The 19,869-nt window shown below is 41.5% G+C and overlaps 1 protein-coding gene across 2 annotated transcripts; it reads left to right on the top strand.

Moving 5' to 3' along the window:
- The first annotated feature begins 4,118 nt into the window (after positions 1–4,118).
- Positions 4,119–19,445, top strand: LOC115197090 (E3 ubiquitin/ISG15 ligase TRIM25-like). 2 transcript variants are annotated; one of them, XM_029758275.1, is made up of 6 exons: positions 4,119–4,764; positions 11,637–11,732; positions 11,913–12,146; positions 15,434–15,593; positions 17,167–17,214; positions 18,262–19,445. In XM_029758275.1, the coding sequence occupies exons 1-6, from the start codon at positions 4,168–4,170 to the stop codon at positions 18,783–18,785; spliced, it is 1,659 nt and encodes a 552-aa protein (XP_029614135.1). In that variant the 5' UTR covers positions 4,119–4,167; the 3' UTR covers positions 18,786–19,445. The 2 variants fall into 2 exon arrangements, with proteins under 2 accessions (XP_029614135.1, XP_029614136.1); XM_029758276.1 differs by lacking the exons at positions 15,434–15,593; positions 17,167–17,214 and having other exon boundaries at positions 18,262–18,409.
- Positions 19,446–19,869: the final 424 nt, after the last annotated feature.

Below are 19,869 nucleotides of genomic sequence, written 5' to 3' on the forward strand. Positions count from 1 at the left end.
AGCAGGTTTTCATCAAGGATCTCTCTGTACTTTGCTCTGTTCATCTTTCCCTCGATCTTGATTAGTCTCTCAGTCCCTGCTGCTGAAAAACATCCCCACAGCATGATGCTGCCACCACTATGCTTCACTGTAGGGATGGTGCCAGGTTTCCTCCAGACGTGATGCTTGGCATTCAGGCCAAAGGGTTCAATCTTGGTTTCATCAGACTGTTTCTCATGGTCTGAGAGTCTTTAGATGCCTTTTGGCAAACTCCAAGTGGGCTGTCATGTGCCTTTTACTGAGGAGTGGCTTCCATCTGGCCACTCTACCGTAAAGGCCTGATAGGTAGAGTGCTACAGAGATGGTTGTCCTTCTGGAAGATTCTCCCATCTCCACAGAGGAACTCTAGAGCTCTGTCAGAGTGACCATTGGGTTCATGGTCACCTCCCTGACCAAGGAACCTTCTCCCCCGAATTTCTCAGTTTGGCCGGGCGGCCAGCTCTAGGAAGAGTCTTAGTGATTATAAACTTATTCCATTGAAGAATGATGGAGGCCACTGTGTTCTTGGGGACCTTCAATGCTGCAGAAATGCTTTGGTACCTTTCCCCAGATCTGTAACTCGACACGATCATGTCTTGGAGCTCTACCGACAATTCCTTAGACCTCATGGCTTGGTTTTTGCTCTGACATGCACTGTCAACTGTGGGATCTTATATAGACAGGTGTGTGCCTTTCCAAATCGTGTCCAATCAGTTGAACTTACCACAGGTGGACTCAAATTGTAGAAACATCAAGGATGATCAATGGAAACAGGGTGCACCTGAGCTCAATTTTGAGTCTCATAGCAATGGGTCTGAATACTTATGTAAATAAATTGCTAAAACCTGTTTTTGCTTTGTCATTATGGGGTATTGTGTGTAGATTGCTGAGTATCTTTTATTTTTTATTTAATCAATTTTAGAATAAGGCTGTAACATAACAAAATGTGGAAAAAGTCAAAGTGTCTGAATACTTTCCAAAGGCACTGTAATTTATTTTTGTCACCATTTTGTCTCAATGAAACAGGCAAGCAGTGTACATAGCCCAATATTGTATTGTTAACATGGGAAATCTCACTTCTTCCCATAAAGATTTCAAAGAGAGGGCCTCTGCCTTCACGGGGGATATATTACACAGATGCCATCTAGTATTTTGGGGCCTGCAAAACATTTTAGTGCCCCCCTTGGCAGCAGAGAGAAAAATTTGTGCAGTTTTAAAGTTAATGTCCTGCAATTCTACACATTTTTTCCATGGGGCAGAGGGAAACGTTTGCAGTTTTAAAACAAATTTCATGCGATTCCACTCATTTTTGCATTGGATGGCGAGAAAAATGTGCCGTTTTTAAGCAAATTTCCTGCAATTCTACATATTTTGCCATGACATATGTCGCGTTCACATGCTATCAGTGTTATCGTAAATTCCTAGTTCTGACTGGGAAGTTTCATCTGAATGACCCTCCAAGTCAGAATTACAAGTGGGAGGCTCAGAAAATGTTGTGGCCCGAGTTGCGAAGTTGTGAAGTTTCACCACTGACATTTTACCTTTCAACCAAAAGATGACAACAAATCCGTTTTTGACAACCTCAACCTTATCAATATAGATAATGTAGCTAGTCTGACAATATCGTCAATGTTAAGCAAGCAACATTAGTTAACTGATCAAGCTCGCTAAAATCGTATTGGTTTTGTAGTGTAAGTGTTACGACCAGAAAGCACGTCAATGAAAATAAGTCATTTTTCCAACATCACATTTAAGAAATAGGAAGTTCTGACAAACACGTGAAAACGGCATTATGCCATGTGCATACGATATCTGAGTGAGAGTGACTAACAAAATCAAGAGGTCAGGTCCCCTGGACACATATCATGCGTGCCCGGTCAGTATTTTGGCCATGATTACTACAAAGTTTAGATAGCAGGCTAGACTAATTTACCTAGCAATCTATAAAACGTTAAATGACATGGGCTAATTGAGTGACTATCAGTGACTGACATAACAAGAGGAAAACCTCTGATCCCCAAGCGAATTTCGAAATTCGACATTGTGTATTCTACTACTATACGAACAGTAAGTTGACTTCCCCACATTTTTTTAATAATAATTTGGTTGGGGGCCACCTAAAAATGGAATTGGGTGTGGTAGAAGGCTAGGAAGTGGTTGACATGACTGTCATTGAGGGGATTCGATTAACCCATTGAGTCCCACCGTAACGTCGGCGTGTTTTGGACTTCTAACCCATTTTAAATCATGTGTTTGAGCTACAGACTTCTGGGTTGGAACATTGGATTTGTCTATTTCTTCTTCTTCTGTAGATACCAACCAGTTTGTGTAATTAACGGGGGCTGAGCTTGAGCGGTGTTTGTGAGACAAGGGCGAATCCCCAAGGGGCCTGGTGCCAGGTATTTTAAACAGAAACGTCTGTAGATTCCGAATGGTTTGAGCTACAAACTATTAAAAGGTAGGTATGAAAAGCTGAGATTCAGGAACATGTAACACGCTTTGCTCTTTGATGTTCACAAACTACACTAGAGTTGTTAGAAGGTAAGGGGTTCTTCTACATAGAAGATCATCGGAAATCCTAGGACATAGTGTCTATAATACTGTAATAACCTCACATAGTTGAAGTCACAAACTCCAAACTCACAGTTGTCATCGACTAGTTGGATATTAATTTCCCAGTGAGAAAACTATTTCTGTACAGCATTCATATACATTTATTTTTACCAGGTTTTTGCTTTGGCAGCCTTTTAAATATATATTTTTTTTTACATTTGTCAATAAAACGGATTTTGTCAAATAGTTTTGTGTTCCACTTGTAGCCCTGGTTATCCTGAAAAGAAAGGGGTAAAACACTTCATTGTGAGGCTAAATACAGTATAAGAGCTGGATGAATGAAAGTCATCAATGAAAATACCATTTTTGCTGGGTGTCACATCCTGATCTGTTTCACCTGTCCTTGTGCTTGTCTCCACCCCCCCTCCAGGCGTCGCCCATCTTCCCCATTATCCCCTGGGTACTTATACCTTTGTTCCCTGTTTGTCTGTTGCCAGTTCGTCTCGTTTGTCAAGTCAACCAGTTTAACGTCTCAGCTCCTGATTTCCCTCTGTCTCTCTTTTTCTCGCCCTCCTGGTTTTAACCCTTGCCTGTCCTGACTCTGAGCCCCCCCTGCCTGACCACTCTGCCTGACCCTGAGCCTGCCTGCCATCCTGTACCCTTGCCCCACTACTCTGGATTATCGACCTCTGCCTGCCTTGACCTGTCGTTTGCCTGCCCCTGTTGCTGTAATAAACATTGTTACTTCAACACAGTCTGCATTTGGGTCTTACCTGAAACGTGATACTGGGGTCTCGGGACTGATAGGGCTCAAATGGTACGGTTAACCGGTTAGGAGGAGTTTGCACTGTGTGAAAAGTAATTGCATTAATTTTGTAACCGTCTGCCTCCTGAGCATGAGCCGAGTGTCCAGTTCAAAGCAGATGGCAAACCTTGCCCAACCGGGGCACCAGGCGATGCAAAACCAGTTCACCCACTGTTCAGTTTGAGAAGGGCGTTCCTCCCTCACCGGTTTTGCCCGATCATGTCATGGGGCCATAGCCCGGTGCACCCTGGTTCAGCCTAATTAAACTCCCTCAAACCCAACCCACTGCTTATCTGAAAAGCTACTTTGATCTTGTCTAACTCCAACCTAACTAATTATACAAAAATAAACTGGAACCTTGAACAACATACTTCATATATTCTAACAACTCGCATTTGAGAATGTTTAATTGTTTGATTTATTCCATATTAAACTTCAGGCCCTAACCTAGGAACAAAACGGTTTGTTTCTCTCTTGAAGTTGCCTGCAGGGCCACGTTCAGTTGCAAAATGTTCTTGAACATTGCCGATAGAAATACACTAATAGAGCCAAAGTGATTCCTTATTCTACATGTTGGAGTGGCATGTTAATTCTACATAACATTTCTATCTGAATGTTCTAAAACGTTGCATCCTGCTGAACCCGCCCCAGTTCTCTCTCTCTCTCTCTCTCTCTTTCTAACCCCACCCCTCTGGCAGAACCAGGAAGTCCCTCTCCCTCCCACAAACTCTCTTCTGAGAAAACAAAGCTGCTCTGAGTATCTGTCTGTGTGAGAGTGAACAACAGTCCAAATGGCTCAGCAAGGAGTTCTCCTGGATCAGGACCAATTCTGTTGTTCTGTCTGTCTGGATCTACTGAAGGAGCCAGTCACTACTGCCTGTGGACACAGTTACTGTTGGAGGTGTATCGAGGACTGCTGGGATAAGAATGTTCTGAAAGGGGTCTATAGCTGTCCCCAGTGCAGACAGACCTTCACTCCAAGGCCTACTCTGAGGAAAAATAACATGTTGGCTGAGGTAGTTGAGAAACTGAAGAAGACAGGACTCCAGGCTGCTCCCCCTCCTGCTCTGTGCTATGCTGGACCTGGAGATGTGGCATGTGATTTCTGCACTGGGACCAGAAAGCAGAAAGCCCTCATGTCCTGTCTGGCGTGTTTGGCCTCTTACTGTGAGACTCATCTCCAACCTCACTATGAAGTTCCTGCCTTTAAGAAGCACAAATTGATTAAAGCCACAGCTCAACTACAGGAGAAGATCTGCTCTCATCATGACAAACTGCTGGAGTTTTACTGTCGTACACATCAGCAGTGTATCTGTATGCTGTGTGTGATGGATGTACATAAAGGCCATGATACAGTGTCAGCTGCAGCAGAGCGAACTGAGAAACAGGTAGGACATGTTCAACTTGTTGGTGACTGTGTGATGAACAAAGACTTAAAGATATAGTAGGAACTAAGTCTGTTTTAATTATATATATTTAAAATATAATTGACCCACAGCAGAAGTAACACAAACTGTGAGAATATAAAGTACCAGTCAAAAGTTTGGACACACCTACTCATTCAAGGGTTTTTCTTTATTTTTACTATTTTCTACATTGTAGAATAATAGTGAAGAGATAAAAACTATGAAATAACACATATTGAATCATGTAGTAGCCCAAAAAGGTTAGACAAATCAAAATATATTTTTTTATTTGAGATTCTTCAAATTAGCCGCTCTTTGCCTTGATGACAGCTTTGCGCGCTCTTCCGCATACATAGGTTCGGGTTGCTCATAGTGGAACTCGGCTAGGTGAAGTGAACGTGTGCGCTCGCATACCCCCTTAAAATACCTTCGCTTGAAAAACGCAATATTACTGTTTGTCCCTCGAGGCGCCGTAAACCAGTACACTTTCTCAAAATAGTCTGAATTAATCTAAGATAACGCAAGAAATCTGTAATCCATTTTGACATTTTTTGCAGAGGTGTTTGGTGCGCAATTTTACATCTCACTAAGATGTTTGGCGCAATATTTCTCAAGTGAAAGAAATTGCATGAAAACCTGTCGTCGTCTTCTTCTTTGGTATAATGGCGTTCGCAACAATTATATGTGCATTCCGCCACCTACTGTACAGGTGGATAATAAAGTTCCAAAAAGGAAAAAATGCGGGTAAAAAAACAAAAATAATAACGAAATGTTAATTAAACTAAATCAGCCTACTTTTCTGTTTTAGTCAGGTTCCTACACAGGCTCAGAAGGATCCTGTGATGACGGGACATTTCCTGGCGACAGTCATCCTTGAAGTGCTTCTGCCGTTAAGTCTTGGAGCAGTGGCGGTTCTAGACCATTTCAACTGGGGGGGCCAAGCTGGGGCCAGTTGTACTGTTAGAGGGGCCAGTTACATTAGATGTTATTGTTGTCATATCGTTTTCTTCACTGCTTTGCAGGCATTAGCAGGCAAAAGACCATGTTCATAATCATCATCGTTGCCACTGTCTAATAACGGATGTAAAAAAAGAACGATAGCAAAAATGAGTTATGTAAAAAAGATTTCATACTCCACATTTAGCGGGGCCACAAGGGGGTCCAAAATTGTTGTCACAGGGGCACTGCCCCCCTCCCCCAATTAGGAAATATGATCCCTACCACAGTTGCAACATTTTACATTCACAGACTCTTCAATTACATATTCCTTCCGTCTGCAAACACTTGACACATGGCCAACCTTTTTACACTTCTTGCATTGCATCGGGTTTTACACGAACGCTCTTACAGCGCATCTTAAATATCCCAACTTTACATAGGGTGGTAAATACTCATCAAACATCAATAATACAGATAAACTTTGCTTCTTTTCCCCATGCAGGTCAAGCGGAGTGCATAATCTACTCCTAGAATTTTTTGGGGCCTAAAATATTGATTATCAATGTCCAACTAATGCCAGAGAACACCTTTCACTGGTGCCCTGCTCCGAAAATCAAAACTGTCCACTTCATGCATCGATCATTTCGCGAACCGCAATGTACTCTCTTTTTGCAGTTTTTAGATATACACGATATCAACACCATACCACATCTGGTTACTTTGACTGGGTGTGTTTTCATGGCACACATTGGGCCCCTTTTTAAAAGTGGAGCCCGGTTCCTCTCTAGGTTTCTTCCTAGGTTCCAGCCTTTCTAGGGAGTTTTTCCTAGCCACCGTGCTTCTACATCTGCATTGCTTGCTGTTTGGAGTTTTAGGCTGGGTTTCTGTACAGCACTTTGACATCGGCTGATGTAAAAAGGGCTTTATAAATACATCTGATTAATTGATTGAATGCCACAGGATATTACATTTTAGCCATTTAGCAGACGCTCTTATCCAGAGCGACTTACAGTAGTGAATGCATACATTTCATACATTTGTATTTTTATTTTTTTCTGTGCTGGCCCCCCGTGGGAATCGAACCCACAACCCTGGTGTTGCAAACACCATGCTCTACCAACTGAGCTACAGGGAAGGCTATATAGGATATATAAGTATCATTACCAATCAGGTGCATACCTTCATGGCAGCAGTTTATCAATCTGAGAATGGATTTCTTTCAGCAGGATCATCCCCCATGTCACAAGGCTAGGATTGTCCAGGAATGGTTCTACGAACACAGTGATTTCAGCTTACTGCAGTGGCCTGCCCAGTCACCAGATCTCAATCCAATAGAGCATCTGTGCGATGAGATGGAACAAGCTATTTAGAGTAGAGATCCACTACCAGCCAACTTGACACAACTTGTGGGAAGCATTTGAGGCAACATAGGCCAGCATCCCTGTGGAATGTTTGTCCATGCCCCCAATGAATTGAGGCTGTTCTGAGGGCAAAATGGTGTGCAACTCAAAAATTAGGAAGGTGTTCCTAATATTTTGTACACTCAAGGATAATTTTAGCAAACCCTAACCTAATTAGCCTAACCTGCCATGTTAATTATCCTAACTTGCTGCCTAATTTCTCTTAACCTGCTATGAAAAGTAACTTCTGCTAGTCAAAAGCGGTAGTCTTGCCCTGAGAACAGTCTTGGTTTCCACTAATAGAGCCCCACAGAGAAGGTGTCATAACACTCATAAAACCTAGCGGTCAAACAGGGAAATGGTTCCAATCATTTTTCCACTATTCATTTTTCCCATATGGGGATTTTAAAAACACTTAAAATAAGGGTTGTGTTTCGTGTAGGCTTACCCTGGTGTGACGTTTTGATAACCATGTAAATCTCTCTCTCGGACAAGGTGACTTTTATCAATAAATTAGGCAACGTGAGGCTTATTTGATCGAATAGAAGTTTTGTAATGGCTAGGTTGTTACGAATGCACTGATATAAGTGGCATTTTGACAAATTACCCAAAACGACTTTATATTGTCATAGGGATAAATAGAGGACTCATCGTGGATATAAGCTGTGTTAGCATGGACATTGCCATTGAGGGCTTCCACCATTTTAAAGTAGTCAACTGGGTGGGGATTCTTATGAGTTGGGAGCAATCAGCCAATGAAGGAAAATTGACTACTTTAAATTGAAGATGGTTAATGGCGCTGCCCATGCTGTCAAAGTCGCTATACTGGCACAGATACAAAGATGAGTCCTCTATCTATCTATATTGTGTGCTCTTCACACGTGTATTTTAACCTTTATTTAACTAGACAAGTCAGTTAAGAACAAATTCTTATTTACAATGACGGCCAAACCCGGACGACGCTGGGCCAATTATGCGCTGCCCTATGGGACTCCCAATCATGGCCAGATGTGATACAGCCTGGATTCGAACCAGGGACTGTAGTGACACCTCTTGCACTGAGATGCAGTGCCTTAGAGCACTGCGCCACTCGCTCAATGGCCCGCTCATTGGCTAGAATGGTCCCACCCGATCTCGCCTCCTCCTGCCTACCTTCCTTCTTTGAGGACTTGTATTTCCATTGTTAGAGCGGTCACTCGAATATCTTGTCAAGATAATCAGCAATCTTTGCCATGGGCATTAAGAGTGAATCTTGTGCAGCTGTGTTTTGAATTGATGATTACTCGAGTGCTTCCAGCTGTGAGCAGGATTCAAATAAACCCAACCTACAGAAAACAGTTACAGCACCGTTCATTCTGTGACATACCATGACATAGTCATACCAGACTTTATTACCAAAATGATCCTATTTACACTCTGTAGTCAATTTTGATACTGAAATAAATGTTTCTTACTCATATCGATGCCATATAGGCCATTTTCAAAACAAGAAGTTGCTTTTTGGGGCAGTCGCTCTTTAAGCACTTTGGAATTGGAATAGCTTTTTTTTTCTTTTTTTTGCAGTTTGGAGCATATAGGCAATTTCACATCAACGGAATTAATATGAGACTCCGATTTTTCACTTTAAAATGTATGCCAAACAAAAAACATTGATTTCAAAGTTTAGCAAACCATACAACAATGCACAAGGACTACTTGGAACAATCTACACAGAAAAATTCACAATATCACATTTACTGGAAGAACTGTGCAGATGCAAAGTTTGGCAACAGAATTACGGTCAAATCTCTCTTTTTTTGTATGACCGCGTTTTCCAAAAACTCTTAAATATCTACTCTGAAATAAGATTCAAAGATGTCTGCAGAAAGAATGGGGGTGTCAGTTATGACATGACAGCTTAAGTTTGAAAAAATCTATTTTAGTTATTGAACTACAGTAAGTGAAGTGGATTTACACCCAGTAACGGAACTACATCGTGTCCCTGATCTGTACTATACAGAAATGCATAATTATGGATATAAATGTCAGTCTTTTCATGGTGATGTATCCTGAATAGGTACAGAACGTTAGAAATATACAATATAATCCTTTACATATATGGATTTTATTCTACACACTGGCTATTATTATTTTTATTTCGATTTTTTTACCCCCTTTTTTTCGACCCAGTTTTAATCTTAAACTCCCCAACGCGCATGCGAGGCGAAGGTTGGAGTCATGCGTCCTCTGAAACATGACCCGCCAAACCCCGCTTCTTAACACACGCCTGCTTAACCCGGAAGTCAGCCACACCAATGTGTCTGAGGAAACACACCTGACGACTGAGGTCAGCCTGCAGGCGCCCAGCTCGCCACAAGGAGTCGCTAGAGTGCGATGAGCCAAGTAAAGCCCCCCAAGCCAAACCCTCCCCTAACCTGGACGACGCTGGGACAATTGTGCGCCGCCCTATGGGACTCCCGGTCACGGCCGGTTGTGATACAGCCTGGGAACAAACCAGGGTCTGTAGTGATGCCTCTAGCACTGCGATGCAGTGCCGTAGACCACTGTGCCACTTGGGAGCCCCCCACTGGCTATTATTCTAGTGAGCTCTGCCACAAACAAGACTAAATTTGGTTGGTCCAGACCGGACCCAATCTGAACCTATTGTAGACGTCTTTGTTTCACAATTTTGGACATCGCAGTACAGCACAATAGAATTCAGTACAATGCAGTACATTATACTGTATTCTAGTGTGCTGTAGCACAATAGAATTCAGTACAATGCAGTACATTATACTGTATTCTAGTGTGCTGTACTGAACTATACTCTCCAAAATGTTCTTTACTGTGCTGTACAAACTTATAAAACATAGACTTCTATGATTGGTTCAGATGTGGACGTTACCAATTTGGTAACAGAATTACGAGTTTTAATGACTTAATAATTATTTTTCTTTAAATTATCAGTAAAAACACTAACTAATTGGTAGGTCTACCTTTACTTGTTACTTCTGTGAACTTTCACTATCCTCCCTCCTCATGAGGGAAATGTAAAAATATCTTAAAGGTTAAACGCAGACATTTTTATTTTATTTCAACACCAAATCATGATTGTTTTCAATTAAAATGGTCTAAAAGAAACAAATAGCTTCTTAGTGAAGATACATTTCCCAAGCAAGAATTTAGCTTGGACTGTCTGGGAGTGGTCTGAGTGGGGAGGGGGAAACTGAAAACTAGCTGTTATTGGCAGAGATGTTTGGAATTCTTTCTTATTGGTCTATTAACTAATTTACCACCTGGTAATGTCAACAGGCCAAAGCTCCATCATGCACTGAGCTTTTAAAAATCTGTGGCTTTTTGGTAACGGAATTACAAGGCAATGTTTCTTAAACTTACAGAAGCCAAATCATTTATCCAAACGAAATATAAGTGTTGATATTAATTGGCAGGGGTCTGTACTTAAGCATTCTTTTGTTTTGATGTATTTCTAATACCTTTTAAGACTTTTTTTCTGGTAGATGTTGTCTAAAACCCCTTTTCCATCTGTTTGACCAGAAATCAAAGCCATTAGTTTCTAGGTTTCCATCCAATTGGCAACAGATTCTCATGCAAATATAAAATAATCTGCATAAAGAAAACATGCTAATTTTTCCACCAGTGGTGTGGATCCACCAAACTGACTTGTTGACATACAAATCAGTGCGTGATGACTGTAGTGCACACAAAACTGACTTTTTTGCTTAAATTTTCATGTACCGAATAAAAATCTAAAGTTTTGTCACAAAACCTGTTGCGTTAAATAGCAAATGTGCCTACTCTGGTCTTGGCAGGTGGGTAGGCTGTGCGGGTAGGTTAGTTTACATGATGAGATTATTATGGATAAGAGCGAGAATATTTTTATTTGTCAAAAGGCGGTCAAGCATCAATCATCATGTCACTAGAATAAGACCATTAATATTTATTGGAAAGGTCACTGTGTACTTTTACCAGCCTGTGAAGTTAATAAATATATTTAATTTGTAGCCTAATAAACTTCATGGTTTCCCGAGTCGTAGTTGGAGGACCACACACCATGCCATCGCGTGACTCCCAAGTTTACTTCGATTGGATGGTTGTTATATCAATATTTGCGCTTAAAGGCATTTCCACAATGTCTAGCATAATACATTTTACCGACACAAAAAGATCCCTCCCACCATGTCTAACAAAGAAATGATCTGTTGGCATTTATAAAATTGTACCGAAACTTCCTGTTTCCTTCAAAGCTGTTGTGATACATTTTTGTATATAGTATGACTTCACTCTCATAAAAACTGTGGATGGAAACATATGCCTAATTTTTAAGATGGAAAATGGTTGAAAAATGTATCTATGCCTTCATTTCCCCAAAATATAGACTGTTAGCTTTCATTTGACAAAGGTATTTCCTCAACATTTTAGACCTTACTCTCTATGGGCCCTATGTCTCATTACTGTATTAGTGGTACTACTGGGCAAATAATGCTTGATAACTCATTGAACAGTGACTTTCCACAGAAGCAACTGGGGATGAGTCAGCAGAAGGTCCAGCAGAGAGTCCAGAAGAAAGAGAAGGAGTTGAAGGAGCTCCAACAGGCTGTGGAGTCTCTCAAGGTGAATATTATTGACCAGAGATGCACCTTTTCACTTCTCTCAGAGAGAGAGAGACCCCTCTCTCCAAACTCACTGATCCCCACTGTGGGGAACAGGCTGTCTGGGCTCCTAGTTAAAGAGAGAATAGACTGTTTAACATGAAGCCTTCTCTTCCCTCTCTCTCTCTGTCTGTCCTAAAAGCACTCTGCACAGGCAGCAGTGGAGGACACTGAGAAGATCTTTACTCAGCTGATCCGCTCCATTGAGAGAAGGTGCTCTGAAGTGAAGGAGCTGATCAGAGCCCAAGAGAAGGCTCAAGTGAGTCAAGCTGAAGGACTTCTGGAGCAACTGAAGCAGGAGTTAGCTGAGCTGAGGAAGAGAAACGCTGAGCTGGACCAGCTCTCACACACAAAGGACCACATTCATTTCCTGCAGGTAACTATATTGCCTTGATACAGTTGAAGTCAGAAGTTTACATACACCTTAGCCAAATACCTTTAAACTCAGTTTTTCACAATTCCTGACATTTAATCCTAGTAAAAATGCCCTGTCTTCAGTCAGTTTGGATCACCACTTTATTTTAAGAATGTGAAATGTCAGAATAATAGTAGAGAGAATGATTTATTTGAACTTTTATTTCTTTCACCACATTCCCAGTGGGTCAGAAGTTTACATACACTCAATTAGTATTTGGTAGCATTGCCTTTACATTGTTTAACTTGGCTCAAATGTTTTGGGTAGCCTTCCACGAGCTTCCCACAATAACTTGGGTGAATTTTGGCCCATTCCTCCTGACAGAGCTGCTGTAACTGAGTCAGGTTTTTAGGCCTCCTTGCTCGCACACTCCATGCAGTTTGGCTTCAGAGCGAAACACTCCACAGAAACGGCCAACTGCTTTCTTCTGGAAAATGTGAAGTCCAAGATGGACAAAGGGGGCGTTGTTGGGGCTGTGTTTCTGGACCTAAGGAAGGCTTTCGATACTGTTAACCATGAGATTCTCATCACAAAATTGTCCAAGTTCAACTTTTCCCCCGATGCCTTGAGATGGATGAAATCATACCTTGAAGGCAGAACTCAGTGTGTCAGAGTGAGCAATGAGCTGTCGCCCACTCTTAGCTATGATGTGGGCGTGCCCCAAGGGTCAATACTGGGGCCCCTCTTGTTCAGCCTGTACATTAATGATCTGCCTTCCGTCTGCACTGGGTCTGAAGTTCAAATGTATGCAGATGATACAGTGATATATGTGCATGCAAAGAGCAAACAACAAGCTGCACAAGAACTCACTACTGTAATGGTCCAGGTTACAAAGTGGCTCAGTGACTCGTGTTTGCATCTCAATGTGAAAAAAACTGTTTGCATGTTCTTCACAAAGAGGGCAACAGATGCTACTGAGCCAGATGTCTATGTGTCAGGGGAGAAGCTCCAGGTGGTATCTGATTTTAAGTACCTTGGAATCATACTTGATTCCAACCTCTCTTTTAAAAAGCATGTGAAAAAGGTAATTCAAATAACCAAATTCAACCTAGCTAATTTCCGATTTATATGAAATTGTTTGACCACAGAGGTAGCAAGACTGTACTTCAAATCGATGATACTCCCCCACTTAACATACTGCTTGACTAGTTGGACCCAAGCTTGCTATACAACATTAAAACCTATTCAGTCTGTCTACAAACAGGCTCTCAAAGTGCTCGATAGGAAGCCCAATAGCCATCATCACTGTTACATCCTCAGAAAGCATGAGCTCCTGAGTTGGGAAAATCTGGTGCAATACACCGACGCATGTCTTGTATTCAAGATCCTAAATGGCCTGGCTCCCCCTCCACTCAGTACTTTTGTTAAACAGAAAATCCAAACATATGGCATCAGATCCACAAGGTCTGCCATGAGAGGTGACTGTATAGTTCCCTTAAGGAAAAGCACCTTTAGTAAATCGGCTTTCTCTGTGAGAGCGTCCCATGTCTGGAATACACTGCCATCAGACACACATAACTGCACCACATATCACACTTTCACAAAATGCATGAAGACATGGCTAAAGGTCAATCAGATTTGTGAACATTATCCCTAGCTGTGTATTGCCGCTTTCCATGTTGTCTGTAGCTTGTGAGGTGTGGAAACACTTTGTTTTTATGGATTTTGTCTTGTTGCTTTTTGTTCTATGTTGCTCTGTCTGTATGCTACATCTTGCTTGTCCTATGTTGCTCTGTCTGTATGCTATGTCTTGCTTGCCCTATGTTACTCTGCGTGTGCTCACTGTTCTATGATTGTCTATATTGTAATTGTTTTTAATAACCTGCCCAGGGACTGCGGTTGAAAATTAGCCGGCTGGCTAAAACCGGCACTTTTACTGAAACGTTGATTAATGTGCACTGTCCCTGTAAAAATAAAATAAACTCAAACACGCCTTTTCAGTTCTGCCCACCAATTTTCTATAGGATTGAGGTCAGGCCATTGTGATGGCCACTCCAATACCTTGACTTTGTTGTCCTTAAGCCATTTTGCCACAACTTTGGAAGTATGCTTGGGGTCATTGTCCATTTGGAAGACCCATTTGCGACCAAGCTTTAACTTCCTGACTGATGTCTTGAGATGTTGCTTCAATATATACACATAATTTTCCCTCCTCATGATGTCATCTATTTTGTGAAGTGCACCAGTCCCCCCTGCATCAAAGCACCCCCACAACATGATGCTGCCACCCCCGTGCTTCACGGTTGGGATGGTGTTCTTTGGCTTGCAAGCATCCCCCTTTTTCCTCCAAACATAACGATGGTCATTATGGCCAAACAGTTCTATTTTTGTTTCATCAGACCAGAGTACATTTCTCCAAAAAGTAGGATCTTTGTCCCCAAGTGCAGTTGCAAACTGTAGTCTGGCTTTTTTATGGCGGTTTTGGAGCAGTGGCTTCTTCCTTGCTGAGTGGCCTTTCAGGTTATGTCGATATAGGACTCATTTTACTGTGGATATAGATACTTTTGTACCCGTTTCCTCCAGCATCTTTACAAGGTCCTTTGCTGTTGTTTTGGGATAGATTTGCACTTTCCGCACAAAGTACGTTCATCTCTAAGAGACAGAACACGTCTCCTTCCTAAACGGTATGACGGCTGTGTGGTCCCATGGAGTTTATACTTGCGTACTATTGTTTGTACAGATAAACGTGGTACCTTCAGGCATTTGGAAATTGCTCCCAAGGATGAACCAGACTTGTGGAGGTCTACAATTTTTTTTCTGAGGTCTTGGCTGATTTCTTTAGATTTTCCCATGATGTCAAGCAAATAGACACTGTGTTTGAAGGTAGGCCTTGAAATACATCCACAGGTACACCTCCAATTGACTCAACTGATGTCAATTAGCCTATCAGAAGCTTCTAAAGCCAAGACATAATTTTCGGGAATTTTCCAAGCTGTTTAAAGGCACAGTCAACCTAGTGTATGTAAACTTCTGACCCACTGGAATTGTGATACAGTGAATTATAAGTGAAATAATCTGTCTGTAAACAATTGTTGGAAAGATTACTTGTGTCATGCACAAAGTAGATGTCCTAACCGACTTGCCAAAACTATAGTTTGTTTACAAGAAATTTGTGGAGTGGTTGAAAAACTTGTTTTTATGACTCCAACCTAAGTGTATGTAAACTTCCGACCTCAACTGTACATGTGACACATCAGTGTAGAATGGATGAAACTCTCAATTATTTGTCTGTCTGTCTGACACCCCAGAGTTATCAGTCTCTCTCCAGTCCCAGTGTATCTTCAGACTTTCCCAGCATCACTGTCCGTCCTCTTCAGTACTTTGGATATGTGAGTAAGACTGTGTCTGAGCTGAGAGAGAAACTAGAATACTTCCTTAAAAGAGAATGGACCAAGATCTCGACTACAGGTGTGTTGAAAATAATAAGAACATCAACTTTACATCACTGAAAGTTCCCTACAATTCATATACAGTGCATTTGGAAAGTATTCAGACCCCTTGACTATTTCCACATTTTGTTACGCTACAGCCTTATTCTAAAATGGGTTAAATAAAAAAAATCCTCATCAATCTACACACAATACCACATAATGACAAAGCGAAAACAGGTGTTTACAAATTTTTCTAGTTTATTATAAAAAACAGAAATACCTTATTTACATAAATATTCAGACCCTTTGCTATGAGACTGGAAATTGAGCTCAGGTGCATCCTGTTTACATTGATCCAGATTTTTCTACAACTTGATTGGAGTCCACCTCTGATAAATTCAATTGATTGGACATGATTTGGAAAGGCAGACACCTGTCTATATAACGTCCTACAGTTGACAGTGCATGTCAGAGCAAAAACCAAGACATGAGGTCGAAGGAATGGTCCATAGAGCTCTGAGACAGGATAGTGTTGAGGCACAAATCTCGGGAAAATTCTGCAGCATTGAAGGTCGCCAAGAACACAGTGACCTCCATCATTCTTAAATGGAAGAAGTTTGGAACCACCAAGACTCTTCCTAGAACTGGCCGCCTGGCCAAACTGATTACCTCAGGGAGGTGACCAAGAACCCGATGTTCACTCTGACAGAGCTCCAGAGTTCCTCTGTGGAGATGTGAGAACCTTCCAATCAGACCATTACGGTAGAGTGGCCAGACAGAAGCCAGAAGGCACATGACAGCTCACTTAGAGTTTGCCAAAAGGCACCTAATGAACTCTCAGTCCTTGAAACCAAGATTGAACTGAATACCAAACGTCACGTCTGGAGTAATCCTGGCACCATCCACACGGTGAAGCATGGTGGTGGCAGCATCTTGCTGTGGGTAGGTTTTTCAGCGGCAGGGACTGGGAGACTAGTCAGGATCGAGGGAAAGATGAACAGAGCAAAGTACAGAGAGATCCTTGATGAAAACCTGCTCCAGAGCGTTCAGGAGATCAGAGTGGGTCGAAGGTTCACATTCCAACAGGACAACGACCCTAGGCACACAGCCAAGACAACGCAGGAGTGGCTTCGGGACAAGTCTCTGAATGTCCTTGAGTGGCCCAACCAGAGCCTGGACTTGAACCAGATCGAACATCTCTAGAGAGACCTGAAAATAGCTGTGCAGCAATGCTCCCCAACCAACCTGACAGAGGTTGAGAGGATTTGCAGAGAAGAATGGGAGAAAGTACCAAGCTTGTAGCGTCATACCTAAGATGACTCGAGGTTGTAATCGCTGCCAAAAGTGCTTTAACAAAGTCTTGAGTAAACGGTCTGAATACTTATGTAAATGTAATATTTTCTTTTTTTATACATTTAAAAAAAAATCTGTTTTTGCTTTGTCATCATGGGGTATTGTGTTTAGATTGAGTGGGAAAAAACGATTTAAATACATTTTAGAATAAGGCTGTAATGTAATAATGCACTGTAACATAACAATGCACTGTACATGTGCAATATGGTATGACAATAACATTCCCTCTCTCTGTGAATGTGTTTGTTTGTCTGTAGTGGATGTTTTGCCTACAGAGCCCAAGACCAGAGAACATTTTTTACAATGTGAGTCTCTTTATTCAAAGTAACTAACAGTTTAGAGGAAACCCACATATTTGTTTAACAATTTATTAGAAAATAGATGACAATACATTTGGTCTTGGCATTAGGCAATGCTACTTCAGGGGACGTCTCGATGCCATATCAATGAGTACTGTTATTACCATTATCAATCAACTACAGGCAGTGAGCGAGATATATACCAATCCCCCTGACAGGAGAAAATAGCCGAACCAAACAGGTGGAGGCTGGGGTGGTGTCGAGGCTAGCAGAAAACAGACAACGTATAGCGGGGTAGCAGCGATGTTACCGCGGCAGCAATATTACGCAGCAAAGAAAAGCCAATGGCATAGTTTAGCGCAGAAGAGGGTGTGAGTGTGCAGAACTGGTCATGTTAAATAGACCTCAATATAACGTAGGAACTGTTTTAATCCGATTGGTGCAATCTCAGCTGATGCTATCTCTATCGCTAATTCTCTTTTTACGGACACTCCTCACAAACCCTAAGATAGGAATATATACTATAGCAATAGTAGATATTGTCAAAGACTGGGTACTGCAGCTATCTAATTCATTGTCTTGCTCCTTTGATCTCTGCTCTGCTATAATCAAAGACAGGGTACACTGTAACAAATTGGTGAAAATGTACAGCTAAAAATCTTAGTTAGCTACTGGAATTCTTTGTTACAGTACTGTAAAAGCAATGCATTATGGGGGCTCAATGACATTCAGCTACACTGTTAGCAATTGCTGTAATTTTACAATAAAGTACTGTATTACCTGTTTTGCTGTTCATTTTTACTGCAGCATCCTGTAAATTATGGTGCATTGTGGGAAATGGTACAGCCACAGAATACAGCAACCTACTGGCTACTCTGCTGCCAATCATTTACTAGAATGCAGTACCAACCCATACTGTAATTTTGTAGCACCAAAAAAAACATTCCTGTAAATCTACAGTAACCTACTGACTACTGTGCTGCCAGTGTGGATACATTATTTGACAACTTATTGTTCTAAACTCTGCTGGTCTCTGCTCTGCTCTTCTCCCAGATTCCTGTCAGCTCACACTGGACCCAAACACAGCATGTGAAGAATTCTTTCTAACTGAAGGGAAGAGAAAGGTCATCTTTACAGATCAAGCCCAACCATATCCTAACCATCCAGACAGATTCACCAACTACTACCAGGTTTTGTGTAGAGAGGGTCTGTCTGGATGCTGTTACTGGGAGGTGGAGTGGAGTGGGCACTGGGTTCATACAGCAGTCTCATATAAAGACATCAGCAGAACAAAGGCAGGTCATGCATTCGGATCCAATGACAAGTCCTGGAGTTTAGGGTGCTCTACGGGGGGTTATCGTTTCATACACAATAATGTTGTGACTAATGTACCGGGCCCTTGGTCCTCCAGAGTGGGAGTGTACCTGGATCACAAGGCAGGTACTCTGTCCTTCTACAGCGTCTCTGACACAATGACCCTCCTCTACAGAGTCCAGACCACATTCACTCAGCCCCTCTATCCTGGGTTTCGTCTCTATGGAGCTAATGATACTGCTGAGCTGTGTAAACTGTGGTAGGGGCCCACATAGATACTAGTCATGCTGGTGGCGACAGTCCCCATATGTGATGCTTCATTCAGCTTAGTTTTTTTTTCTGCAGTTACTTCATCGGACTGATTAGATCTTCAGAGATGCAATTAATAAAAATGTAATGTATTTATATTCTATCAAATGCAATGTTTTAATCTTGTACATTCACCATGGTGTATGTTTTTGATGTATATTGGTTTGCATTGAGAACCATTGATATGTTCTCTATTGGTTATCCGTCTCTATGCAATTTTCCTCAGTGGCATGGAACAGGTAGTTTCGCTTACTTGCTAACTAAACTATTTGGGAAGGTTTCCCCAGACACAGATTAAGCCTAGTACTAGACTTAAAAGCATGTTCAATGGAGCCGTCCGGGAAACCAGACTTAAATTTTCCATATTTTATGCAACCATTATTCTCAAGGCACAACATTAAACCTGTCCAACAGGTGGTACTACTGACCAAACAATAAAAAAAACTGCAAATATCTTGACTTGCCACTCAATATGTTGCGCTATAATATCGTTGTAGATGTATCGTCTTTTAAATCAACTATCCCGAGTTAGGAATAGACTAAGTTAGGCCTTCTATTGTTCAGTGATTAAAACATATTTCTGGTGATGGGAAATAAATACAACAAAAACAAGGTCATGATTTGGATTGTCAAATTTCTTTTCGAATTGGATAAGCAAGTTCCTAAAACGTTCAAATACTGCGTTTCACCGGTACTTTACAGTTGTTTGTATGTTTATGTCTGACATTAACAGATGACATTAACAAACACTACAGTAATAGTATTCCGAGGTATGTATTTTACTTTTAAATGGATTGTGTTGAAGCTGGTTTGTGGTGTGGTGACAGAGTAGAGTGGGGAGGAGATAACTATAAAGAAGACATATGAGGTAGAGAAAGATTTTCATACACAGGAGAGTTACTGGCTCTGTCCCAAATGACACCCACTTCTGACCAGGTCAATAGTAGTGCACTACATTGGGAATACAGTGTATATTTCAGATCACTGTCATTAGAATACTTCATGGCTGACATTCCCCATTTGTGTTTAGACATCCTC

The sequence above is a fragment of the Salmo trutta genome, chromosome 7 (genome assembly GCF_901001165.1).
Source record: "Salmo trutta chromosome 7, fSalTru1.1, whole genome shotgun sequence".
Classification (NCBI taxonomy): Eukaryota; Metazoa; Chordata; class Actinopteri; order Salmoniformes; family Salmonidae; genus Salmo; species Salmo trutta.